Genomic DNA, 27,778 nt, shown 5'->3' on the forward strand with positions numbered 1-27,778 from the left:
TTCAAGTCTGTCCCCGACATAGGCCAAGTGTCTTCCCTGGGGTAAGACTGGATTAGAGGACCCTGCTCGGTCAGTGGTCATGGTGATCGCCTAGGGAAACAGATGTATTCTCCTGGGATCTGAGATTGAGTCCTAGGCAGGTTTTTGGGGAGTAGGATGGTGAGATGTGCTAGAAGGCACGGGCCACTTCCTAACCTTCCTCTTAACTCTGTGTTGCTGGGTGGCAGCTTAATAGTCAGTGTCCTCTTCATCTCTGGCTACCTTCCCAGGACTCCTAATCATTAGAGGGACTCTGTTGTCCCAAGTGGACACAATTATAAATAGCTCCCTTCTTTTACTGAAAGTGTCCTACCATGGGCAATATAAATAATTTAGTCCCCTCCTCCAGTGAAAAATATACTACACCCTTGCAAAAGCTCAGAGGGCTCCAGGAGTCACCCCAAATCCCCTTTCTCAGTTCCTTGGCATTTTTTTTTTTTAAGTTTGTCCTCTACTAGATTGCTTCTCGTTCACCAGAATATCTTAGATCATGGCTGGCGTTTGAAGCCTCTGTCTGAGTTCGACCCCCTTTCCTCCTGTGTTCCTGTCCAAGGCAGCGGATTGGAATCTCCCAAGGAAGTTAAGAATAATTCGGGGAGCGGGGCGGGATGGGAGGGGGGCGGAAATGTGTAGCCTTCACCTGGTTAACAAAGAGGGCTCAGGATGCCCAGCACCCTGGATGGGAGCCAACAGCGCTCCCTGGAGGTATGGGTGCAAGGTTTTGTCTAGCTTGGGCTCCAAGGCCCTCCGGGCAATGCCCTGGGAAGGGAAGAATGCGTTATTAAATTTGACCTGAGTCAAAAGATGCCTTCAGCTCCTCTTCTGCTGAAAATATTAGAAATCCAAGCCCCGGTTCTGGGGGTCGGGGGCAGGCGGTGTCACCAACTAAAAGCAAGCAATGGATTTCCTTTTAAATGGAGAGAAGGATGTCGGAGAGATAACCATGAAACAAATTCTCGAAACTCCAGGCAGCAATACCGATGCAAGCACATTCTTTCAAAACAGAGAGCAGCTCCTAGTTCTGGGCCACCTCTGAGCCCGGGGGTCCGAAGCTCAGAGCCTGCCCGGCTTTCTGGGGAAAAGCACCAGGACGATGAACGAGCTACGAAGAGCTGGGGCCGGCGCTGCCGGAGCAGCTTTGGGGAACGGCCCGGGAGTCGCTGCGGGTAACCCCGGCCCAGCTGCCGGCAGCGGGGCGCGCGGTCCGGACCCGGAGTGCGGCGCCCAGGGCCCCGGGCCGCGGAAGGATATTTCACTTTGTTTACCTCCCCGGCCGAGTCGCGGGGCTGCGAGGCCGGTGCTGGCGCCCCCGGCCCGGAGCTGCAATGGCAGCGGCGCGGGGAGCCGCCCGAGGACTGGCGGCGGCGGGGCTGATTGATGGGCGGCCGGCGCAATGAGGGGGGCCCGGGCGGGGGCGGGGCGGGGCCGGCTCCGGGCCGAGCCAGTCGCGGGGGCGGCGGGGGGGGCGGAGGCTCCGTGGAAATGTGTCGGTGACATTGAATGGGGAGACCGGGCGCGAGCGAGGCGCGCGCGCGCACACGCGCACACACGGCCCCGCTCGCTCCGAGATCCCCGGCCACGTAAGTAACTATTAATACCGCCTCGCCGGGGGATGCGGGCGTGCTGAGCGCGGGGATTGGCCTCGAGCACCGTCGGCCGTCCCCTTTAATTTTTAAATACACGGTCCTCTCTTTTCTCTGGGGCGACGAGCAAGAAATCAAAGAAGGAGGAGACGAGCCGTCAATTTTCTCCAAAACAAACCCCGCCGGGCAAATTTGGGCTCGGGGTAGAAAAAGACGGAGTAGTTGCGAATTCTTCCAGACGAGATCCAGTTCTCCAGCGGAGAGGAGCAGCGGATTGCCGCGAGTTGGAAGCGCCGGGGACGCAGCCTCCCTTGCAGCTCCCGCAGGACCCCGCGAGCTCGTGCTGGCGACCGCGGAGACCGCCGATCTGTCCTCGTTCTCGCCTGCACGTCTGGCTGCGCTCGGAGGAAGACCCCGGGCGCGAGCGAGCGGCCGCTGCAGGAGCCGGTGCTGACCTCCGCGCGGCGGGCCGAGCCCGGGGCTTTGTCGCGGTCGCTACCTGCGCCCAGCCCGCACCGCAACTCTGCGCCCGGCTTTTGGCATCTTTTGTTGGCAGCGCTGACCGCTCCAAGTTAAATGCTCCCTAGCTATTTTTCTTTTTTCTGTTTGTTTGTTTAATTTTTGGAGAGCTTGGAATCTTGGAAAAGCCTCAGACGCCATCTACAGTTAAAACGTAGGTAACTGCCCTCTCCCGCACCCCCCGTTCCACGCCCCCCACCCTTTCCACCAAAAAAGGGGGTGCAGCGCGGATTCTGGCTGCCGTGCGTCGCCAGCCGGCAGACCCGTGCTTGTTTCCTTTCTCTTTTTGTTTGGTTTCCAACGCGTTGGGACTGAGCCGCCGCCGTGCGCGCCCCGAAGACTGCACAAACTCCCGCGGGCTCCTCCGCCCCGTCTGCGATTCGGAAGCCGGCCTGGGGGTCGCGTCGGGAGCCCGAGCGCTGCAGCTCCGCACCTTCGCATCCCGGTTACTCATCCAGACCCACGCTGGGGACACACACACAGAGAAACTAAAAGTGCGGCGATTCTGCACCTCCCCGGCTGCTTTGGGTTAACAAAAGGACCCGAGTTGCTTGCCCACCCTGGACCCCCGGGAGCCGGGCTCGGAGCAGACGAGGTGTCCCGCGGCGGCGCCCAGTTGGGTGCTTCTAACTCTTCTCCGCGCAGCCCCTCTCCTACCCCCTCCCCTCTCGATCCCTTTTAAAACCAGTGGCAGCGAGGCGCCTGCAGCCGCACTCGCCGGCGACTCATCTCTCCAGCGGGGTTTTTTTTTTGTTGTTTGTCGTGTGCGATCCTCACACTCATGAACATACACAGGTCTACCCCCATCACAATAGCGAGATATGGGAGATCGCGGAACAAAACCCAGGATTTCGAAGAGTTGTCGTCTATAAGGTCCGCTGAGCCCAGCCAGAGTTTCAGCCCGAACCTCGGCTCCCCGAGCCCGCCCGAGACTCCGAACTTGTCGCATTGCGTTTCTTGCATCGGGAAATACTTATTGTTGGAACCTCTGGAGGGAGACCACGTTTTTCGTGCGGTGCATCTGCACAGCGGAGAGGAGCTGGTGTGCAAGGTAAAGGGCCAGGGGGTTGCTTTTTGTCTTTGGAAGGGGCCGGAGGGGGCGGGAGGGCGTCAGGCCCTGGAGTCTGGGAGAGGGAGATTCGTGGGATTAATTACCGTGGCCATGTTAAATGGGTTTACTTATTTATTTGCTCGGATTCCGTAAGTTGCGAAGTTTTTAGACCGTTTCAGACAATGGGGCGGGCTGCAGCGGGGGCGTTTCGGGGAGAGCCCGCGGAGGAGAGGGCGGCGGGACTGCGCGGGGACCACTGACACGCGTGCTCTGGAGGCTCCAGGAGCACTCTGCGCGAGGCCGAGTCTCGCTGCCCGCGGGGATTTCTTCCCGTGTCTAGCACCCTCCCCTTCCAACAAGGATTAGGGAATCCCCCGGTAATTTTAGGAGTGATGACTTCGTTTCTTTCGCAGCCATTGTTCTTAGCAGCGGGCAGGTGTTAAACCTTTGTTCCGAAGGTGCCCTTTAAAACAGACACACAAAGGTGCCCCCTCCTGCTGATCCCAGGGGCCCAGCGCAGGGAAGGAGTTTACAAAGACCTTTCTTCAGCCTGGAGCCTTGAATGGAGGGTTGGGGTGGAAATCAAAGCCGGCGCACTTTCTGGTGAATAGTGAAAGCTTTGGGTCTTTCTCTCTGGTCTTGGTCTCTCTTCTCATCTCTAGACTTCGCTGCCTGCTCATCCCCCTCTTCGGATCCCCGCTGAACACACACCTTTGCCTGTAAGGTTAAGGGGCTCCTGTTTGCAGCGCTAGGGCTCCTCAGTGCTAACACCGAGATGGACACTTCGGTTTCTTTTTGTCTTTAACCCGAACAGTGACTGGTTTAATGTACATGTATGTCTGTGTATCTTTGTGTGTACCCACCGGGCCCCAGGCAAGTGAATATGGGGGAAATAGTTGCAAGAAAGAAAATAATTACAATAGAGCATTCTACTATTGGACCTAGATCAAGAATTCATTGTCACTTAATTTTAGATTTGCTCACTGTTGTTTTGCGGGGTGTGTGGGGGGGGGAAGGGGAGAGTGGGGGATCCATTCTGCCTTTGAAATGGGCACTGGCCACGGTTGTGCTACAAATAACATATCACACTTTTGCCATTCACCACGGTCTACTTTGTGGACTTGCCTTAATTCATAGTGGGCTGGAGTATTTCATTGCAAAATTTGGGTTTAGTGGAGCTCTCCAGACAGTTTTGGGATTGTTCAGTTCAGACCTTAGGGGGAAATCGGAGACTCTTTAAATGTTGCCCTTTGCTTGTACTCTGCATTTGGCATTTTGCATCTTCTCTTAAGTTATTGAGACCCAGAGCCACGGTGCCCAGTTAACCAAAATTCAGTAGCTGGATTGAATTCTCAGAAGTCCTGCAAGATTGCACAATACGATAGTCATCCTTTGAAATGAATGAATTCCACAGAACTGCCACTCTTGTATGAAATATGCACAATCACCCAGCAGTGAATATTTTCGTTCCTTTTGCTCAACTTCAGTACAGCATTTTAATATGTTTCAAAGGCTGCAAATGCTTTTAAGTATAGGGACTCTGTAGCCAAATTCTGCAGGGGCATCTGGCGGTTACTTCTTTGTTTAAAATCAGAGGTGATTCTGGCCTCTGCTCTTTCTTTCTCTAGATTTTGCAAGAAATATTTTACTTTGGGCTGACCTTACAGTGTCATCTGCAGACTTGCGCTCTGGCCTAAAATTGGATGTAATCTGCTGGTTTAATTATTGCAAAGATTGAATCAGCCCTTCACCAGTTACAGTGTGGCTGCAAGTGGATTTAAGTGCAGTATCATTGTTCTGCTTGACAGAGGTCATCCCTTTAAGACACAGCAGCTTCTGTTTTCCTGACTTTTTACCAAAGATGATGTGGGTGACTTCTTATGCAAGCCTACTTGTATATATCCTAAGAAACTCCAAGTGAGTTTTGTAAGGCTGCTTCCATGAACTGTCCTGACACATATGTATGCTGTGGTCTCTTAGCTTACTTTAGGGCTCAGTGAAATCTACACATTGTATCCAGTTCCTTATGATGTCTTAGAATAGAAGGTTCATGTTTACTAGCTGTGTGTTGACCAATGAAAACATTCTTTGCAAAAACAGATCAAATGTAAAGATGCTATTTATTATAGAGGACTGCGGAGAGAATTCCATAGGATGCTATTTGGAGGAATAGACATTCCAGAGTCATTTCAAGGCTGCTTATTGTCTCCATGTGCCTACTTTTGCTAGACAAATGAATGAAGGAGCTTTAAGGAGCCTTTAACTGTGTGTTTTCATGGAAATACTCATAGCTACTGTGCAGATTGACATAGTGACTGTCTTGGCAGAATGGGTACTTTCTTTTTTTTTTTTTTTTGCAAATGTTATTAATGATGGCCTCATCTTACTGCCTTATCTGAACTGTAACATTACATAACCCAGGCTCCAAATTAAACAGGTAAAGAAGCTGCCATCCAGGTTTGTGGCTTGATTTTGCACTTGAAGATGATGGTTTAAATATCAGTCCAAGCCCCTAAATACCTCTGATAGCTACAAATAAAAGTTTGGCTTCTTCCCATGTGGGAAAACAGAAGCACTCATTTTATTTTTCATATTCTGTCCACCATCTTGGAATTTGATCTCTTCTACGAAAGGTATGGCTACATTTGAAGCTACCACAAATATGTTAGTTAAAAAAAAAAAAAAAAAATGTCTCCATTCAGGTTTTCAGCAGTGGAGCAGAATAATAGACTAAAAGTACTGAGTAAAAGTCACCTTTTATGTTTTGTAAATGCACCTAGAAACAGGAAGTAGATTATATATAATCAGAACTCTGTGAGCACTGGCAGCAGAAGCTGTGACATGGTATTTCAGAGCACATCATCTTCGTTATATAATGCAGTGTTTACGTTGGCCACTGCAAAGCTTATTATTCCTTGATATTTTTGAGGCTTCCCTAGGTTTCTGTAGCCTGCAGTGGGATGTTAAAGTTGATTCAAGCATTTCAGATTCCTAATTGAACAGGCCTCTGAGGTCACTGCTCTTAGGTCATCATTTGACAGTATCAGTGTGTGATTTGTGGTCTCTGGAGATGTTGCAGTATTCTTTCTTAAATTCTGGGTTATAGTGGCAGCAGCTGTGCCGCTTTTCTGAGATGCCTCATTATGGTTCATTCACAACATTACTGTTAACTCTGCTTCCTTGGCCGGGTTAGCACCAACTCTCTTGAGGTTTTACATCCCTGTTTGACTCACAGATTTTGTTTCAATTTTTTGAAGCTTAGAGCAACTGAACTCATGGATTCTTAAATAGCAGTCTGTGGCCTTGGATGGGCTTCAGAAAGCCTGTGAATCCCCTTAAACTGAATCCAGAATTGTGCATGCATTTGAGAATGGGCATCGTCAGCTAAGAGGGAGCAGAGCTTTTATCAGATGTTATGTGACATCAGAAACCCAAAAAAGGTTAACACTTTTCTAAATCAACATCTTCATTTCGTGAAGAGGAGGGAGGTCCTGTAACCCTAAGCTCTTTATCCATCTCATCCAGATTATTGGTGGCAGGGCCAGGATTAGTGCCTCAAGGTTGCCGATTTCCAGGCCAGCATTTTTCTCACCACACTGCAAAATGATGATCAAAGAAACTATGCTCTAACTGGTGAAAAAGCGATTTAGGCAGCTCAATGATTGTGAACTGATAGCATGCAGTGTATTGTTAGGGCGTTCCTGCCTTAGATGCTTTCCAGCGAAGCTCACCCACGCATGCCCCTGGTTCACGCACACACTGAATAGATTCATCTTACCCACATCCCAGGCAGATAGAAAAAACACATTCCAAACCCAGGGACTTGTATTCCTGATTTAGTGGAGGTCTTGAAATGAATGAAAGCGCTTTTTTTTTAATAACCTCAAAAAATTCTCTGTAGTGTTAATTTCTGTTAGGTCTGTTTCAAAAGGTATTGGTGGTGCCTTTTCTTTTTAAGCAACCCCACAGTGAGTTGGCATTTCACAGGCTAATTTTGATTCATAGAAAATCATTGCATAACTGGTTCATTGAGTTAGATATCTGTGGAGGGAACGGAGGAAGAAGCGAGTCTGTTTCCTTATTAAGAAGGATTGCATTGTATTCCTGCCTCTGCCACTGGGGGTTCAAGTTTTGGCTCATTCTCTGAGCCTCAGTTTCCATATCTGTAAAATGAAAGTATTGAATTAGAGAACATTAGGCATCATCTAGCTATTTAATCTCTTAATTGCTCACGTGCTATATAATGCCTGTTTCTGTGCTTTTTTTCTTTCTTTTTCTTTTTGAAGTACAGTGTTGTTGAAGTCATTTGAGGTCACTTTCTCTCCAATTTCGCCTTAGTTCTATAAACACACAATTGGGCTACAGAGAAAAATCATAAAACTTATTATTTGGGTACTGTATTACAATTTACAAAGCACTATCACCTTCATCTTCTCATATAATCCTCCTCACACTGTGAGTCAAGTAGCAGTTACCCAGGTTATACATAAAGATCTGGAGGCTCAGAGATGTCAAGTGACTTGTTCAGCACCACACAGCTAGTAGGAGGCAGGGCCAATATGGTCTGGGTCCAAGTTCAGCTTATCTTCTGTCATCTCAAAAGCCCATGCCCATGGGAGGTGCAGAATTCTGTGTTTTGGTTGTACACGAGACACCTCTAACTCTGGTCCTACTGGTAATCCTGTCGTAGGTGTTCGATATCAGCTGCTACCAGGAATCCCTGGCACCATGCTTCTGCCTGTCTGCTCACAGTAACATCAACCAAATCACTGAAATTCTCCTGGGTGAGACCAAAGCCTATGTGTTCTTTGAGCGAAGCTATGGGGACATGCATTCCTTCGTCCGCACCTGCAAGAAGCTGAGAGAGGAGGAGGCAGCCAGACTATTCTACCAGATTGCCTCGGCAGTCGCCCACTGCCACGACGGGGGGCTGGTGCTGCGGGACCTCAAGCTGCGGAAATTCATCTTTAAGGACGAAGAAAGGTAAGTCCCAATCCCTATCCAGACCTGGGTACTGTGACTGCTCCTAACAACAGCTTGCTAGAAAAGTCTTACATGGACATTTTTTTTTAACTGTCTGGTCCAGGTGAGGGGAATAAATCTTAAGAGGGCAAAAGGAAGTGAATATTGCAGTTTTCAAGTGTTCTTGGAAAACAAATAGCCGCTCTTCTAAAGGTGTCATCCAGTGCTCAAGGGGCAGGGGCCGGGCTCTTCTGTGACCCGATGAATACATATGATTAGGTGTCATGAATTCCAAAGGTGGCTACAAACCTTGGCGTCATGTTCAATGTCAGTAAAGACAGGGCTTCGAAAATTCTACCCGCAGAACACCCAGCACCTAGGTTCAGTCATTTATAATTCATTCATTCATGCACTCAGTCAGTAGCTGTTACCTAAGCTTATATTATATATTAGTCACAATTCTCAGTACTATTAACATCTAGATGAATGAGATAGCCAACAACCTATAAAGGAAATGTTACAAGCTCAGAATAGAGGTTTGTGCTGGATGGGATGAGAACTGGGGTGGTGGGGATATGTCAGTTCTGCCTAGGACTTGGAGAATCAAGGAAGGTTTTATAGAAGGGGTGATTTTGGAGCCAAGACTCGAAAGATGACCATATTACAGGCAATGTGGGGAAGACCACGTTCCAGGTGAGGAAACTGCTGCTGCAAATGCATGGCGCTGCCGAGGTCTTGGTTATTTGAAGAGACAGCTGGACAGCATGCAGGCACCTAGGTTATGCCATTAACTCATTACCTTCCGTTTAGCAGACCCTGCTGGGGCCCTGCTTTCTCTCCCAGCAAATTTTGAATACAAGAACTCCTTCAAGCACTTTTTTTCTTTTAAAGAATATGAGTTTTAGAGGGACGGAAGCACCACCTCTACGTTCATTGCTCACCCGTAGTTCCAGAATCTTTCAGGAGGCTCCACATAACATGGAGACCAGCTCATATCCTGATCTTTGCTTGTGGACGCCTTTACCTTTATTAACAAACGGAGAAGGGGCAGCTGTTGGAAGATCTGCAGTGTGGAGCCTCACTTACCTTTCCTCTTCAGCTCAGACGCCTCTGCCGGTGGAGCCTGGAGACGCTTACCCTGGTTTGCCTTTGGTACCCTGTGTGATCTTGGTCTGGTCCTTCATCTCTCTCCACCCTCCCTCCACCAGCCTCATCTTTCTCATCCTTCTGTTTCCTCCTGTATGTTATATTGGCTCTAAGGTCTTTTCAGTTTATAACATGGGCTTGTGTGCTTCTTTGAGTATTCTCATTTGGAAGATGAATATATGTTGACCACCAACAGGATACTGACGAAAGTATCCTCTTTACCCTTCTGTGTTCCACCTTTCTTGAAGATTTCATAACTGCACCTACAAAAGTAAGAGGTAGTATTTGTTGACCTCTTACCGTAAGGTTGAAGTTTAATGGAATTATCTCTCCCTATTGGAGAAGTATCATCATGTCTGTTGTATAGATGAGTGCTCTGAAGTGCAGTGTGATGAAGTCCCAAAGTTACAGACAGGAAAGAACAGAAGTAAGGCCGCATTCACTAGCCAGTCAGCTCTAAAGAAAGTCATGTATCTGCCAGAGGGCATGGTGACAGCAAATAACCTCTCTCGCAGGAATCTGTGTTTTATTTTGTTTTGAGACGAAGTCTTGCACTTATTCCCCAGGCTGGAGCGCAGTGGCGCAATCTTAGCTCACTGCAACCTGCCTTCCTGGTTTAAGCGATTCTCCTGCTTCAGCCTCCCGAGTAGCTGGGAATACAGGTGCGCACCACCACACCAGGCTTAATTTTTTTGTTTTTTTGTATTTTTAGTAGAGACAGCGTTTCACCATGTTGGCCAGGATGGTCTCAGACTGTTGATCTCAAGTGATCTACCCACCTCGGCCTGCTGGGATTACAGGCGTGAGCCACTGCGCCCGGCCAGGGATAGGTGTTTTTAAGTGTTGTCTTTGATTGTGTTTCCATAGGGAGGAACTCTCGGGCACCAAAGAGTAGAAGAAACGACCTATTCAGGAATAGGACCCCCATAGTGAATACAAATTTGTGCAAATGAGTAGAGCAGGGGAGGGGGAGGTCCCCAAGTCATCGAATATAGGAAAACCTGGAGGTTGCAGAGTCTGTGTGGCACTCTCTTGTTTTGTCACAGGAGGCAGAACTCCAGAGGTGAGAGCACACCCCAGTGCACACAGCTATCTAGGAGCCAGGGATGAACCATCAGGCCTCACCTGGGCTGCGGCAGGGCATTTACTCCCAGCCTTTGCTTCTCCTTTATGATGTGTCGTGGCACAGTCAAAATCCTGGATGTCCCAGGACCCAGGGAAGAAGCTTCCAGCCTAGGAGTGTGTGTCTCTGACATTCCATCCGGAAGTTATGTTTGACTTTTGTGAAAGAGCATGACGCTGTCCAGAGAGAACCAGAAAGGCGTATCCACTGCGAATGTGAAACCAAAACAATCCCCTGGAGTAAACACACAAAAGCAAAACCCTTTTTCACTTTGAAGAGTATTTTCCAAGGTAAAAAGAAGATGCAGGGGACTTTCGGGAGCTAGGCTACATAATCCCTGTGGCATGCTGGCATGTGTGGTAGCCCCTTTGGCCGTGCAGCCCTGTTGCCCTATGTGCAGCCTTGAGGCTTCTGCCCTGTAAGAAAGGCTTCTGCCCTTGGAGAAAGTGATAACTCTTGCATCTGATCAGTGAGGTTCCTGGGCCCCATGGCAGGGTCACCTTGCTTACTCAAATTAGCACAGCCAGTCTGAGGGTGCAGCGAGCCTAGAACTCCTGTTATTTCCTCTAGAGCTCTTCCTCCAGCTCAAGCCCCGTGAGGTCCCAGTGGGCTTGCCTTTCAGGACCGTGACAAGTGTCTGTCTGGGCAGCTCTGAGTAGGTCGCTTCTGTTTTCAAGGACATTCTGAATGTTCTCCTCAGTAGGAGCCTTTTTGTTTTTTGAAAAGCCCAACTATTAACTTTTTGGGAGAGGGGAATCATGCCTGCTCACCTTTTTCTTCTGATTGTTTTTTATTTTAACCTCTTGATTCCAGAATGCGAAACTTCTGCCTTTTGTCTTACAACGTAGCTCTCCCCCTCTGCCTCCTGGCAGCACTGAGTTTCATGGCAAATTCTCTCTTATTTGGCCTGCCTGGTGGCCCACGTGGAGCACATCGCCAGCACGTCCTGCGGGAAGAGTGTGTGGCCAAGCGCCAGGGGTCCAGGACCCCCTTGGCTCTATGTTTGCTGCTGGCCCATCCTAATTGCATCACTTTAAGTGGAGCTAAGGCTTCCTTCTCTCTCAGCAACATCGAAAGTGTAAGGAAGCCATGTGTTAAATTTTAAAGGCTTTTGGAAAGCTACACCATGGAGTCAATGTCTGTTTTCTAGCCTTTTGGGTATTGGTCCCACGAGGAAAAAGCACAGAAGCAAATTTGGGAAGTGCTTCTTTATTCACCTTCTGATCATTCCATTTGGCGTATCCGTCTTCTCCCTCTCAGTGATGTGCTTCTCGTACTCTGGTGATCTGGAAAGTGATCAGTAGTACAGGTTTTACACGTGACATTGGCTGAGGTGCGAGACAAAACCTGCCTGTGACTCCTCCTGCCCAAAGTTTCGATTGTGCGCCACCCATGGCCATCTGTGGAAACACGCTTAATGGAACTGCCAGTGCCTTGAAAGTCCCATCCCCCACTGGTAGCTTGGCAGGCAGACACAGATGATGCCTAGTGTTATGTTTGGACCTGATGCCAGTGTACCTTGTGCTTCTGGGTTTAAATGGCAGCAGCTCAGAGTCTTCTGCTTCCATTTGACTTTGGATTTTAGGTTTAACGTCTGGCTCTTGTTAGCTGCCTGACCTTGGATAAGTCATTGGTTTCTATGCTATGGTTTCCTCCAAACAGAAATAATAATAGCATTCCTGTCGGGCAGTTGTGAGGATTAAATGAGATGATTCTGTGAGTCATGGAGCAGGGCATGGACTCTTTAAGGGACAGCTTTTCCTAGAGTCACTGGTGAAATGTACCATTATGGGAGAGCAGTTCCCATGACTCAGCAGGTTCACAAGAATGAAGTCGCTCTCTTGGGGAGCCTATTCTGTAAAGAGTGGCATCCCTGTGATACAGGGGCTCAGATTTAGGCCACATCCTCCTCTCTGTTTGGTTTAATTATAATTGTTAAATTGGGGCCAAAGGTCAAGTGCATCTGGTCTGGAACCTGAGACTCAGCAAGGCCACATTGACCATATGTGTTCTGAAGTAGGCGGCTGCAGGCACAGGTAGGGAGTGGAGGATCACACCCCACTGTGCCTGGACGAGCTTCGGGGTTGTAGGCCTTGGAATGCTGCTGCTTCATTCCCAGGGATGTTTCTGCAGGGCACAGCCTCCGTTGTTTTTGTTTATGCTGCTGAAAAGGAGAACCTCAGGGCCCAGAGGCATTTCGAGGAAGTTAATCCCCAGCCCCAGCTGAGCTCACCTGGATGCACCCGGTGCAGCCACAATTCCTGCAGTGACATCTCAGATGGTCTGTGTGTGGATTCAGAGCCCCAGCCTGTAGAGCCTCTGCAGGCTGGGGCTCTGAATCTGACAGAAGGCGGTACCCAAATCCCCAAAGTACGTGCCCTGTGCCCTCCTCCTCCCACCACCACACTGTGGCATTGGGATGATCTGCTCGATCAGTCTATTCTTAGAAGCCCATGTTTCAAGCCCCTCCAATTCCATTTTAATTCACGGGAAGGCCTGAGCTTGGGAGAAGTTCTGTTACTTCTATGTAGAGTCAGAGCTGCTGTCTGGATTCCAGTCCCTGCTCTTGCACTTATCAGGAAAGGAGCTTGAGAAGTTACCTAAGCTTTGTGCCCAGACTGCCTCATCTGCAAAGTGGAAATCACAAGACTTCCCTCCTGGAATTAAATCTATTAACACAAGTGAGCCCAATGCCTGGCACACAGTTAGCCATCAGCGGACCGGAGCTCCTGCTGACTGAAGCCTCCTCTGCACTCAATGTCGCTTTGTGGTCACAGGCCGAGTTCCCTGGTTCACTCAGGATGTGAAGAACCCTTTGAGCAGGGGCACCCTTGTGCTGCCCAAGGAAGGTGGGTAGGGCCTTGTTCCCACAGCACTCCCTATTTGCCTGTGCCCATTGGATTTCTCTCTAGGTTCAAGGCTTCCTGCCTCCCCCCTGCCACTCTCTGCCTCCACTCTCAGTTCAGGGTTGACATTTTCTTGCACAGAAGTACCCCATGTGAACTAAGAAACATGCCTCTTTACATGGTTCTTCTTTGGGTAGAAGATCTTTATCTCTCGACGTGACAGGTTTCATTTCCTCTGCTTTGTGGAAGCCAGTCAGTACCTGCTTCTGCAGGGTGAAAGCCGCGACTCTTTGCAGGAACTCAGCGGCCCTGGGGGCTTTCAGTATAGTAAGCGCCACCTGCCCAGATTCACAGACCTGTGCCTCCCTGTGAGGTGGAGGCCTTTCTCCCTCCCCTACCAACCAAGGTCAAGGCTCTCTTTCTCAGCTCTTAGTATCTTTACTGGCTCTTCCTTTAGATCTTCAAGTTGCTCCCGCCTCCATTGAGGTCTCAATATCTAACAGAGTACAGAGGGCAGGTATCCGAGTGCTGGAGACCAGGCTCAGCTTTTCTTTCGTTAAAAGCTGTGTACATTTTTTTCAAGTCAGAGGCGCTTTGTAGTTTGGGAAAATACCTTACGTTTTTGCTTTGAAGCTAAATGGAGCTCCTGGAATTCCCTTATTTATGAGGAACCTCTTCATGTACTCAAGATATTGTCAACCCTTGGGGAAGGCGGGTGAACTGCCTGTTCCCCAGGGTGGATCAGTGCTCTCTTTCCCATAGCACGCCCTTGCCTCATCATAGTTCATCTCTGTATTTTGGTGGTCCATGTATCTGCAGACTGCCCTTGGCCCCTGCTGGGAGCTTTCTGGGGACATAGGCTGTCTCATGTTCACTGCTCCTGGAACAGGTTGGGCTTTGCTATTTGTTGAAGAAATGTCTCTTTTTTTGAATGGGAGCAGCTCAGATTGAATTCTAATGACAGAAAGAGAGAGGCAGGGTAAGTAGAGCATTGGCATCTAGGTCATTGCCTGGAGTGAGTGGGAGCCCTGAAAACTTATACATCCCTCATGGAGATACCCATTCAAAAAGAGCTATTTTCAAACTTTCCCATCAAGTGAGAGATTTACCCATCATTCCCGTTTTAATTTAATGATTTATGCACAAGTGACATTTATTTAAGACATTGTTTTCAGTGTCTATGGCAGGCTGTAATTTTATTCATGAAGGGCTTTTCTAATCACAGTTAGAGAGGGGAGAGCTTCCTCCAAGTTCCATGTTCATAAGTAGACTAAATAGTAGGATTCTTCAGCAGGATTTCTTGCTGGGCTGCTTACCACTTGTGTTTAGTAACTAGTTGATGGGCTAGTGTGGGTCCCCAAGCAAACCAGGCAGAGGCACAGTGGTGAGATTTTTTTATTACTTCATTTAGCCCTGTCTTGGCCTGCCTTCTCTGAAATCACGAGAAGCAGCAATGTATTGATAATTGCCCAGCACAGTGCCTGGTGCACTGTAGGTAATTGAATACATAGATGTCGTTATTGCTATTGTGCATCCTGTGGTGTCTTTGAGCCTCATAACCCAATAATCTATAGATTCAGTTATTAATTCAACAAATGTTTATTGAGCACCTATTATGTGCCAGGCACTATTCTTGGTGTTGGGACTACTACAGAGCCCAATGAGACAGAAATCTTGTTCTCATGAGACCTACATTTCTAGGGCCCACCATGTGTTTCACCCATAACATGTAATTCACAAATTTAATTCTAATTAGCTACCATATTTAAATCCATCAATTTAAACCCAATAAGCAAGATACTCTTATATTCACCATTTTACAGATAAAAAAAATTGAGCCTCAGAGTCTAATGGCCAACCATGGCAGACCTGGGGTTGGTACGCAGGCCCCCTGGCTCCAGAGCCTGTGCTCTCAAATACTAGGTTGTCCTCAGGAAGCAGACAACAGGTAAAATACTGTCTCTTCTGCCCAACCCTGAGAAGGAATTTTCTCATGCAGTTAGGCAACCGGTGTGCACCAGGAGGACCTGACTAGCCAGGGTTGAAACTCAGCTCAGGATTCAGTTTTCTTGAGTAGTCACGGACTGGGCCACCAATGAGCCAGCCCCATGGGCAGTCCTATGTCCTGTTGTTCCAGTCTATGGGGTTAGTTTTTTGTACCCCCTGGAACATACAATGGGCTTCACTTCTCTTTCTGTTTCTTATGCCTAGCACTGGGCTTAATATCATAAGTACTTAGGAATCTGTGACCATGGATGCCATGGATATACAAACAGCCCCTTATGTCCCCATGGCATGAATATTATAGGAAAAATCCATAGCAATACTGAAGGTGGAAGGCAGTGGATGGAAACTCATTTTCAATGTGTTTTTTACTCAGTACTCTTGGGAGTTTCTCTAAATCATGGAACAGAGTCCAGTTTATTTGAAATTTCTTTCGACTCTAGACATTGCACTGCTTAATCAGGGTCTTGCCTAGATGCCCTGCACTCCAGATAGAATGTTGGATCTAGGGGGGTCTGAGATGTGGGGGCCATTCTATCTTGCAAACATTTATGAAGCACGTACTCTGCCCTACAGTGATAGGTGTTGGTGGCACAGGAATCAGTACAAGAGAGTCCTTGCCTAATGGACGTAGTCATTATTCAACAGTTATTTAGCTGTAAGCATTATTTAACAATTCCAACAGTGGAGTACCACGTGGGGAATGGTCACCTCCGGGAGGTGATCAGCTCCTGCGTGAGGTTGGCTTGAGTGCTGTAGTAGAGAAGGGGAGGTCCCGGAAGGCATGAGTCAAGTCCAGAGGCACAAAGAGCCACGTGTAGGGAGGCCTGTGCTGCTGGAGGGTCCCCTGGGCCAGGACAGAGATGAGGCTGATGGGAAAACTGAGGTCCAGGGCCTGAAAGACATACCGCTAACCTTCAACTTAGCCTGAAGCTTAGAAGGAACCATTGAAAGGTCTTTCTGGAGGGCAGGGGCAGGGACATGTTTGTGATTCTGGAAGCCTATGTAAAGGATAGATTGGTTAGTAGCAGCCGGGCCGGAGTTCCAGGAAGAAGTGGCTTACACTGAGACTGTGGCAGTGGGATTGAGAAAGTGGGGGCAATAAGTAGGGGTCTAAACCCGAACTGTTTATTTTTACAAAAAATGAAGAGGAGAATGTGCTTACTCAAGGTCCCAAATGTGTGAGTGGCACAGCCAAGAGCAGGACCCAGGTTTTCCAACTCGACCTTATTCATTGTGTGCCTAAGTGCACGTCTCCATGAGCCTTTGTGGGTCTCCCTGTCAAGTGTGTCCCCATCTGACCCTGTGAGTGGGTGCAGAGATGCACTCACAGGCCTTCCTGAGCTCTGTAAGCTCCCACCTCCCACCTGGAAAAGACTGGAAAGTTCTGGACCCTCAAGCACTCCTAAGCCGACAGGCAGGGCAGCCACCCCATCACTGGGTGCCCCTGGCCAGCACTGAACCTGCGGAAGCTTTGCAGAGGCCAATCCATTGATTTGGGGGAGGAGGGATTCTTCAGGAGCCATGGCTAAATGTCTCAATGCAGAGAGAGAATGGAGTATCTATGAGGAATTCCTGGCAGCATGGAATCCTGTTTCTTGGGTCTCCCCTTCTGTTCCTATGGTGATGAAATGGACTTCCTCTGTGAAGCCCATGTGGCCTGCAGGCTGTGCTCGAGTGTGGTGTCTGCATGGGGGCATGGGAAGGCATTTGGGTACAATGACTCCCCTGTTTGTCCAGGCACCATGGATGGGGAATCAGGGGCAGGAATGTGCCCCCCGTGCAGACAGGGATGGGGTTCTGTCGTGGCTGGGCAGATGGCACTGCAGAAAACACCCGAGTGTTTGAGTCAGATTGGGTTTCTCATCCCCATGGTGCAATTTCCAAGCAGGTTCCTTCACCTGTCTGAGCTGCCTGAGTCTCCTGCATCCAATCGATGTAGGCACACCTACCTCCCAGATCGCATGGCGGTGTAAGGTAACGAGAGGCATATCTTCCCTCTAACACGTCCCTCCACCGTGATGCCCTGAGTTGCTTCCCTGTGGCTTACCTGTGGCTCTCCCTGCTGATTTGTGGGCCACTTGAGGTAGGAGTTGGGGTGATTTACTGACTCTACAAGACCTAGTGCGGAAGTGGCTCTCAGAGGTGACTGCTGGAGAAATCTGTGCATGCATGAACCAGCATTAAATGACTGACAGTTGATTTGGCATCGTTTAGTGACCTGTGAAGTTCCAGTGCGGCTGCCATGTTGGCATGATGGTGCCCATGGTGCGAGGTGGTCCTTCCCAGACCCTTGGTAGCAGTCGCCCCTGGTGGGACCCTGGCTTTTGCAACTGGCCTGACTGCCAAGAATCCTTTTTCAGTGACAATCAGGACAAGGTCAAACCTAGCAGCAGCTGACCTTTTCACTTGATCTTTAAGCCTATCTGGATCGCCTGACCAGACGGCCTTCAGTGACTTCTCTGGATTTCACTGACCTTAGGCCACCGGACTTCCCATCCCTGCAAGGCCCACTTTGGCTGAACTCCCAGCTCAGCCCCACCCTGACGCACCCTGTCCTGACCTCTTCCTGCCAGGAGCCCAGGGTGCTTTTTAAAGATTTAAAAGCACAGCATGATTTGCTTGTGGGGAAGATTTTTGATCTTGTGGACGGAGCACTAAACTTGGAGTTAAAAACCAGGATTTGAATCCCAGCTCTGCCACTTGCGAGGTGGCCTTGGACAAGTCACATCCGCGTTCTGTTACCCCAGTTTCTTCATCCAATAAATGGGCAGATCTGATCACCTATATCTACCTCATGAGCTATAGCAATTAGCTACATGTGGGATGGTTTTGTACCAGATCCAGAGTTGAATAAACCACACCAGATTAGTCTCCATCATCTCAGGGTCTCCCTTTAAAAGTTTTTCTTTCTAGCCAGGCACGGTGTCTCACACCTGTAAGTAATCCCAGCAATTTGGGAGGCTGAGGCGGGCGGATTACCTGAGGTAGGGAGTTCACCAGCCTGACCAACATGGAGAAACCCCATCTCTACTAAAAATACAGAATTAGCCAGGTGTGGTGGTACATGCCTGTAATCCCAGATACTCGGGAGGCTGAGGCAGGAGAATCACTTGAACCAGGAAGACAGAGGTTGTGTTGAGTAGAGATTGTGTCATTGTACTTCATCCTGGGCAACAAGAGTGAAACTCTGTCCCTATCCCCAAAAGAGTTTTTCTTTCTTTGATCCTAGGTAAATCAGTGATTTTAGTGCCGGAATGTATTTTGGAAAGGGTAATGGTGTTAAGAGTCCAGACGTCAATTCAGAGCTCAGCTTCTTCAGTGTCTCTGTGTATGGCCTCGGGCATTTAATTCCCTGTGCCTCCACTTACTTATTTATTAGGAAGCATGCATATATCATACTTGTCTTTCACTTTATTATGAGAAATAAGGATGCAGGCTATAATAATCTCAGCATCTTGTAGATGCTTCACACATCGTTTCTATTGTTGTTACTATCGTTTTTATTAGGATATTGTATGGTGTATTGTAATCACTATAGCTTAAGAATTAAAGGAAACTTTAAAATCTGGAATTCTGAAGCTAGACGAGCCCTTTCCAGGCCCTGTAGCTATTTGTTCTTATTTTACAGAAGGGAAACTGAGGCTGAAAGAACCAGGGGCCACACTGGTATTTCAAATTAGTGGTCCAAGGGAGCTCTGGAGCCTGTGCTGGGAGGGGGTGGGGGTGGGGCGCAGGGGAGAATCGGGGCTTTCAGGGCTGATCTGTGCTGCTCCACAGATGCTGGGAGAGGAACCGCACCCTGCTGGATTTGGCTTCCTCACCTGGCACCGGGATCCGGTGACACAAGGCCTGGCACTGGGTTGGGCTGTCATTGAGTACACAGGCTGCCCACGTGTAAGCCTTGTTCATTCAGCAGGTTGAGAGCAAAGCAGGCTGTTCTCTTCCTGTGCCAGGCACAGTCTGCAAAAGGTCTGCAGGGATCCAGCTTCTCTGGCCAAACCAATCCTGCCGTAGGCTGGTGGCTGGCTGGGAGATGTCTCTTTCCCCGAGAAGTTACTGGAGATAACCACGGTCACTGACAGCGTTTTAGTCACAAAAATTGCCAACCCCCTACCCCTGGTCACTTTGGGTAGTGTTTATTTTTCTCGGACTATCTCTGGAACCACCACTTCCAGGAAGCATATCCTGATGACCTTAGCCAGGACTGAATGAAGTGAGGGGACTGGGCTGGGCACAGAGCTGGGAAAAGCATTCCAGCCCGGGGGAGGAACAAGTGCAAAAGACCCAGGAAGGAATGAGAATTCACATCCACCACCGTATGCCCGGGGCTCGCATTTCCTGCCTCCTCACCTGTCTTCTCCGCTGGGCTTTTGGGTTTAGAGTGCAGGCGAAGGTTCATCTTCATAGTAAGATCAGTAATCATTGTTGCCACCATTTCTTTGCAACTGTACCAGGCTAGGCTCTCGGTACATACCGTACTTGCGTTATTACAGTTCATTCTCCAAATACTGAGAAGGTGGGTGTTCCTTGTCGTGTCTGCTTCCCCGGGGCCCAGTTGGGGAACTCAAGCAGAGTAAATGCTCGGGAAATGTCTTTTCAATGCCTGCATGACTAGTGGGACATTTGAATTACTAGGTCCATAGATGTGTCTGTTGGTTTTTATGGAAATCGACTCCTTTGCCTGGAAAATTCATAATCCCCAGACTGTGAGAAGACGTGAGCCCTTGCAAGACTGTTCATTCATTTCTGCTCCCATTTCTGACATGAGTGAGAGCCCCGCCAGGGCCTCCCCATACATAGTCTTGAGACTCTCGAGTGGCAGCCCTGTTTCTCAGAGGAGGGAGCCAAGGCCCTAAGACCTTCCCCTGCAGTTACACAGCAAGTCCGCAGTGACCAGAGCTGCAACTCACCCCCACCGGTCGGACTTCCCTCTATTCCTCCCACGTGGCATGCATTTTGAAAGGTCCTTGTTTAAAGACGTAATCCAGACCAGTTGCCTCGACCCTAAGTTGCCTCGACCCTTGCCTAGGAGTGATGTAAACAAGTTCACAGTGTTCTGAGAAGGAAGCAAGGTCAGAAGAATGACCTGCGGAGGCCAGCAAGGCTGCATCTCCTCCCCATCCTTTCTCTGGGCTACTCTTTGCTTTTGTCCCTCTCCTGCCTAGGATGCAGATTCTCCCCTAGAGAAAGAGCAGGCTCCTGCCCCAAGGACTGGCTCTCCCCCGATACTCGGGAAACACATGTGCTGCCTGCCCTGATGGAACCTACTGAACTGAGCAGCGCTGTTGCAGTTTCCTCCACTAGCTGCTTGTGTAGATGCGGTCAGACCTGAGAAAGGTGAGCACCCAGCCACTGCCTCACCTTGCCAGCCATAGGAGCCTGCTCAGACTCTGAGCATTAGGCTCATTGTCCAAAGGAGTCATAGTACCTGCCTTGGCAATGGATCCTCTAAACTTTGAAGAGTCTATATGGGTAAGTGCTTTGCACGTATTAGGTACAGAGGTGACATCTGACATTTGGTACATTTTCATTTTCAAGGCCTGAACTTGAACCCAGGTCTCTGTGCCTCAGGACACTGCTTTGCTCTCTGACGTGGGCTGGTTTCTGTGGTTGTCTGTCTGCAGCATGTGCTGAAGTAAATGTGACAAACAGACTTGGGCCCTCCCCACTGAAATTTCAGCCTCTGAAGGATTAGAGCATGAAGTGTTGGATAGATCAGGTAGGCGCAGCTGGTATTTGGCAGCATGCGGAATAGTCTTTTAATTTTATTCTCAAATTCATCAAGTGTCGGGATAGATTCTGTTGCGCTCATCTGAGGTAGGAAAGGAGAAAGCTGAACTCCAGGTCAGGGGAGGGACAGTGTCAGTGGGCAGAGTGAGGCCTTAACCATTTTCTGAGGCTTCCGGAAAGAGGGGTTAGGATGCTTTGAACGTGGGAACCCCTGGAGGCAGGAGGCGGTGAAGGAGAAAGTCAGAATCTAAAATTGTGACCTGGAAGGAGATAGGAGTGGAAAAGGGCCTGAGATTTGGCCTGGCATAAAAAGTTGAGGTGGTGAGCTCTGCACCCTGCAAAGGCTGAGCCAGGAGAAGTTCAAGTCCCTGAAATCATACCTGCCTCCCACTCTTACTAAAAGATGTCTGATATGCCCACCCCCATCACCATGGGAGATGCCTCAATGATGTCATTTACAAAGCCCATACTCTCTCTCACTTGACTGCCACTAAACCCTGGCAAGGTAGGCAGAGTATTGGCCCTTGTTCCTTTCTCAGTGAGTGCACTGAAGCTCCCTCTGGGTCAACAGCAGGACTGTCCCTATCATTGTTGGACTGCGTATCTGCTCTGTGCCAGGTATTTGTCTAGGTGCTCAAGGTGCAGCAGCAAACAAGTGTTGTTCTCTTGATGCAAAGTGACATCAGCCACATGCCCATGCGCTCTTGGAGGTAGGAAGGAAGGTGATCGTCCTGAAATGGTCACCATAATGACATACAGTAAATCATGAAATGTCAATGTACAATATCTCTCTCCCTTGGTGGGAAAAGGAGGAGACATGCTTCATAATATACGATGGACAGGATGAAGGTTAATAAATTTCATTCGATCAGAGATGAGACAAAAGTGAGCTGTCACACAGTCGGTGAAGCACAATCCGTGGGGCCAGGGGGCGCATTGTGGCGAAGGCCTCAGAAGGACTGGGGCCAAGCAGGCATGTGAGGAACAGCAAACAGGCTGGGATGAAGAGAGAGGGAGTCTGACCCAAGAGATGGTTGAGAGTCCCTGGATGGTCACCCTGCAGCCGTGACCAAGCCCTCGGCCTCTCTACCTGGATGAACTGAGTCGCCACTGGAGGTTTGGGGCAGAGGAACCTGGGCAAAACCGGGACCCTCTGATTCCAAGATTCACACTTGTTCCACTGGACCTTCCCTCGTCACACAGAGAGCTTGCTTTTCTTCTATTATTTCCACAGTTGTAATTCTTTGCATAGCTATTCTGCTGCTAAAACTGGGGGTGAGGAGTCTGGCTTGCACTGGGTGAGAATGGGGTAGAGGAAGCTGTGGAGAGGGCTCACCCTGCCTGTGGTTTGAGACCTCCACCTTCCTCTACCCCTTGGGTTTCACTTTTTCAACTCCATCCCCTCTCGACAGCTAGCAAGTCTTGTGGGCCAGTTCCACCTGCCACCTTAGATTAGAAAAAGCAAAAGGACGAAAGAGATTTGTTTGTAATCAGCTCCATTCCAGATGAGCACATGTAGATTCTTCCTGTTTTGGTAGAACATTACCTATAGGCACAGAAAAGTACGTATTGTATAGATAATAACAGAATGTGGGTGAGCACATAAAAAAAGGAGAGATGGGTATTACAGAATCCCAGAATGCTAAAACTAGCAGAGACTTTAAGATTGCCTTGTCCAGGTGTTTGCACGACGGTGTAAATGTACTTAATGCCAAGGAAGTATACTTAAAAATGGGTTAAGATGGTACATTGTATGTTGTGTCTATTTTACCACATAAATTTCTTTTTTGAAAAAAAAAAAAAAAAAAAAAAAAAAGACTTCCTTGTCCAGTGCTTCCGGTTAGGGCTGAAAAACAGAGAGATTGAGTGACTCAGCCATAGCCACACAGCAGGCGAGAAATGGAGCCTAACTTGGAAATTGCCTTCCTAGCTCTTAGCCCAGTGCCTGTTCCCGTGAGCATGGCTATTGTTTGTTTGTTGGTGGAAATTAATGCAGGAAGTAGTCACTCCTTGAGGTTTGAACTCCTGTAATCCAAATATGCTGTCTTAGAATCAACCCAGGTTTTCACCAAACCTTTTGCTAGAGAGCTCCCAGCAGCAGTCTTTTGGTTAATTTCAACCTTGCCCCGCTTCTGTGACTCTTGGTGGCTGTGGTGATCATGCTGAAAGGCTAAGACCTTCAGGCATACAGAGGAAGAGAAAGAACAGGAGGTGGACTTGAGTCACAAACTCTGACTTATGACCCAACATGGTTTTTCCAAGCTCTTTCTTATTCTCTGCTTACGTGAGCTTTTTTTTTTTTTTTTTTTTTCCACTTCGGGGCAAACAGGGCAGATGCTTGCACATGCAGTTCTGTGTGCACTTTTGAGATGAAGGAAATAGGAGATGTGAGTGAGACAGCCCTTGTAGATATTGTGTTAATCCTAACTCCAACTCCTCTCCGTCCCTGCTCACCTTCTCTGCAAGCCTCCACGGGTGTGATGATGGGATAGATCAACTGAGTTTAGGAGACCCAAGAAATACGTACAGTTCTGCGAGGCAGCGCCCTAGTCAGGAGAGTCGGAGGAAGATTTCAGTTTCAAGCACTGGAAGGTAGCAATTCCTGACTTCCCACTCAAAGAGCATTAGGGTAGAAAAACAGGAATTCTTAGGAGGCCCACCCCTGGGGCTAAGGAGACGAGGCTGGTCTAGGAGCTTGTCTCTGTGACTTTCAGCCATAGCCTTGGCCAAGTCGCTGTACGTCCCAGCCCTCACAGTAGATTAGGTATAGCTAATGGTAAGAATTCAACTCATTTCCAGTAGTATTTCCTGAGCACTTTATTTCATACACAACGATGACATCAGGTCTTACTGTGTAGGGATACGTGCTGGGTTCCAGGGAGTTTAATGTAGGATTTCTTTACCTCTTTTCTTGAGCATACCATGGAGAACCCTACTTTCCCGTCCGCATCCACAATGGACCTTAAATGGCAGGGGAAGTCTGGGGGTAGGATGCATAGCTGGAGAAAGGTCTTGGGCTCATGCTTCTGTTCACACACACCCTTCACACACAGACACGTGGGAAATTGGAATCACAAATGTGTAGCACAGGCAGAAGATGTGGGTGACCTTAGTCAGATGTTAGAACCTGGTCAAGGACCAGGCTCTGGGAGTGTGAAGGGCAGGCTAAAAGACAGAGGCAGCAGGAAATCTGGGAAAGAAGATGGGTTTTTTTGTTTGTTTGTTTAAGACAGAGTCTTACTCTGTCACCAGGCTGGAAGGCAATAGTGCGATCTCAGCTCGCTGCAACCTCTGCCTCCCAGATTCAGGCAATTCTGGCTCGGCCTCCCAAGTAGCTGGGATTACAGGTGTGCACGACCATGCCCGGCAAGTTTTTGTATTTTTAGTAGAGGCGAGGTTTCACCATGTTGGCCAGATCTTGAACTCCTGGCCTCAGGTGATCCTCCAGCCTCGGCCTCCCAGAGTGCTGGGATTACAAGTTTGAGCCACTGTGCCCGGACAGGCAAAGAAGCTCATCTTGACATGAGGGTGTCAGTCTCAGAAGGAACAGATGGTAAGAGTCCCCTCCTGCCTGAACTTCTCATGCTTCCTGCCTGGTCTTAAAGAGAGGCAGCTGGTATAGCAGAAAGAGAAGCAGTGTCAACTTAGGAAGATGTGGGATCAAGTCTTCTCCATTTCCCAGCTAATAGGTTTGAGGACGTTACTCAAATTCTCTGAGTCTCAATATTCTAATCTGTAAAATGAGATATTAATATCCTGCATGTCTAGTACAAAAGGCTGTAGTGAGGCCAATTGCGAGTAATGTGAAAGGTCTTTGTGGACTGTGTTCTGTCGTGTTAGTTAGGGACTGTGTTCTGTCGTGTTAGTTAGAAGTCTGCCGAAAGTTGTAGACAAAGCAGTGGGTTTCCTGGTTGGTTAGATCTCAGTTTGGATTCTGTAGTGTCCTATCATTAGGCAAATGTGACTTTGAGAAAGTTACTTAGTCTCCTGTTCCTTATCATAGGGCTGTTAATAATTGATTTATGGTTTGCTAAGTTGCCCAGGGTTTGAGTTCCCCAGTGGATTTTCAGCAGCATTAAAAGACTTTGTCAGTCTTTTTCACCCATGTGGGTGTCCTCAGCCCTGGAACAGTGGCTGGCAGCTAGGAAGTGCTCACTGAGTGATGTTTGGCTGGTCAGATGAATGCATGAATGAATGAATGTGAATGAGGAGTCTTTGGAAACACTCGAGTGGGGTATGTTATAATGCTCGTGGCGGTGGGTCTCCGAGCGCCTCAGGAGCTCATGTTCTCCCCCTTTCTTGCAGGACTCGGGTCAAGCTGGAAAGCCTGGAAGATGCCTACATTCTGCGGGGGGATGACGATTCCCTCTCTGACAAGCATGGCTGTCCCGCTTACGTAAGCCCGGAGATCTTGAACACCAGTGGCAGCTACTCGGGCAAAGCAGCCGACGTGTGGAGCCTGGGGGTGATGCTGTACACCATGTTGGTGGGGCGGTACCCTTTCCATGACATTGAACCCAGCTCCCTCTTCAGCAAGATTCGGCGTGGCCAGTTCAACATTCCAGAGACTCTGTCGCCCAAGGCCAAGTGCCTCATCCGAAGCATCCTGAGGCGGGAGCCCTCAGAGCGGCTGACCTCGCAGGAAATTCTGGACCATCCTTGGTTTTCTACAGATTTTAGCGTCTTGAATTCAGGATATGGTGCTAAGGAAGTGTCTGACCAGCTGGTGCCAGACGTCAACATGGAAGAGAACTTGGACCCTTTCTTTAACTGAATTCATGTCCCCCAGAGACTTAGCAGGTACCAGGAGTGAGCGAGGGCAGTGGAAAGGAGTTCTTCCAGGGGACACAAATCCACCTGGCTGGGTAGCAAGAAAGACACTCACACTTTTTTCAGTTTCTTGGTTCAGAGAAGGAAAACCTTCAAGGAGCTGACCAACCATGTAGCACGGGGACAAGAGGTGTGGGATGGGGGTTGGGGTCAGATGGATGGGAGTCCCCCCTGGAGTTTGTCGTCCCTAATGTCGCCTGGGAGGCCACCCCCTGCCACTTAGGCCACTTCCGCCTCTCCCACTTTTCATTTTGTTCCAAAATAGTTGCAGATCCTGACAAAATCAAAACTCTCTGCCTCAGACACACATCCTGGCATCGCACTGTTAGCATTTAACTTCTTGTTAGGATTCAGGGAAGGAACAGTTGGCCAAGATTTTTTTTTTCTTTTAAACAAGCCAACCACCTAGCTGGTAATTAATGAGGTTCACTTACAAAAAAAAAAAAAAAAAAAAAAAAATTCGGTGCACACAGACTGACATGAAACCTGGGTGCTACACTAAAAGAAAACAAAAGTCTAGTTTGTGTCTCTTAATCGCTCTCTTCAACTCATTTCTTCTAAATAAACTATTGAATATCCTGGTCAGGAAATGACATGTTAATGCTTTGCTCCCTGAAGGGGAAAAAATCTGTCCTTTAACAAGCTATTCTGTTTTGTGTCAGTTGCTTCATGGCAGGAAGCTATGAGAAGTCGAACGTCCAGATGCATTACTGCTATCTTAGTCTAAAGGGGGGAGAGAAAAGGGAAGAAGAAAGGAAAAGAGAAATCCGACTCCTTTTTCATGTTTTGCTTTTGAACGATGAGGGTTTGTGTGACGGGCGTTCCTCTCAGCTAAGATGACAGCAATGGCCTGAGATTTTAGCAAGCTCCTGGCGTCTGACGCTTTTGCAGCCTTCTGATCACAATTAAACATTTGTCTTTGTTTTATTAGAAACTAGTGAAACAAAGCAGGTTGTCCTACATGTATAAAATACAGGGCAGCTATTTAGTTTTCTTTACGAAGAATGATCCTTTTGGCTTGTAAGGCCCTCTGGTTTGGACAAAAACCCTCAGTAGAGACAAGCGGGAAGGATAATTAGCTGAAAGCTATGATGATATAAATAAAAACAGCTCTCTATCCCAATACGCACCTTTGTATTTTCAAGAACTCTTCTATTTATTAAGGAAAATGTCACATTGTGATGTATTAAGCCAGTACTTCAATTACGGGTTGACTTGGGATGACATATTACATGCTGTAGTTAACATTTATAATTTTTTTTTCCTTGTTTGAGTATTTCTGTCTCTGAAATAACCTTTTACTTGGCTTTTCTAGATAGCTTTATTTGATTTCGAGTGGCAAAATGTTTTTTATTACGGCTTTTCTATTGCTGTATGATACAGAACTCTTTTGGCATAAATATTTGTGTTCCCAGTACCTCACTTGTTTGGATTTGACTGCCTGTATATGTTTTGTGAAATGGTCCTGTTTTTGGGTAGGTGACACGTGGACTCTAGTATGTAAATGTTACTTGAATCTGTGCTTCATTATAGTGTGTGGCATGTATGTGCAGACTCTTGGATGCTTTATGCCTGCGCAGCGGGAGACTGTCCTCACGTTCTCAGGAGGGCAGCTTCACCCTTCTTAACCAGAAGACAAGGCGGCCATGGATTTGCCCTTGATTCTATTTTGCTAATGGAAGATATAAAGGAGAGAAGTTTTTTTTTTTTTTTTTTAATTTTTTTTTTTTTTTTTTTTTTTTTTTTGCATTCTGAAGATGGTGCTGTGACAAGAAGGACCTTTATTTCTTCCCTCTCCCCTATTTTTTAAGTACCTTGTAGGAGGAGAGCTTGGTGACATGCATGGTGGGGATCTATGGCCTCTGGTGCTTTGTCCTGTATTTGGTTTAATGTTTTCGTCCTAATCTCTTCAATCAATAAAATTGTGCGTATTTAACTAAAA

The 27,778-nt window shown here is 48.2% G+C and overlaps 1 protein-coding gene across 1 annotated transcript; it reads left to right on the top strand.

The window, feature by feature from the left end:
• Positions 1 to 1,548: 1,548 nt before the first annotated feature.
• TRIB2 (tribbles pseudokinase 2) lies at positions 1,549 to 27,778 on the top strand. The gene is made up of 3 exons (XM_003927205.4): positions 1,549 to 3,192; positions 7,883 to 8,175; positions 25,312 to 27,778. The coding sequence occupies exons 1-3, from the start codon at positions 2,923 to 2,925 to the stop codon at positions 25,778 to 25,780; spliced, it is 1,032 nt and encodes a 343-aa protein (XP_003927254.1). The 5' UTR covers positions 1,549 to 2,922; the 3' UTR covers positions 25,781 to 27,778.

The sequence above is a fragment of the Saimiri boliviensis genome, chromosome 1, assembly GCF_048565385.1.
Source record: "Saimiri boliviensis isolate mSaiBol1 chromosome 1, mSaiBol1.pri, whole genome shotgun sequence".
Classification (NCBI taxonomy): domain Eukaryota; kingdom Metazoa; phylum Chordata; class Mammalia; order Primates; family Cebidae; genus Saimiri; species Saimiri boliviensis.

Bases quoted from the DNA above. Each gene is read 5' to 3' on its own strand.
- TRIB2 (XM_003927205.4), top strand. From the start codon at position 2,923: ATGAACATACACAGGTCTACCCCCATCACAATAGCGAGATATGGGAGA. The intron at 3,193-7,882 runs GTAAAGGGCCAG...ATCCTGTCGTAG, and splicing joins GAGAGGAGCTGGTGTGCAAG to GTGTTCGATATCAGCTGCTA. The intron at 8,176-25,311 runs GTAAGTCCCAAT...CCTTTCTTGCAG, and splicing joins ATCTTTAAGGACGAAGAAAG to GACTCGGGTCAAGCTGGAAA.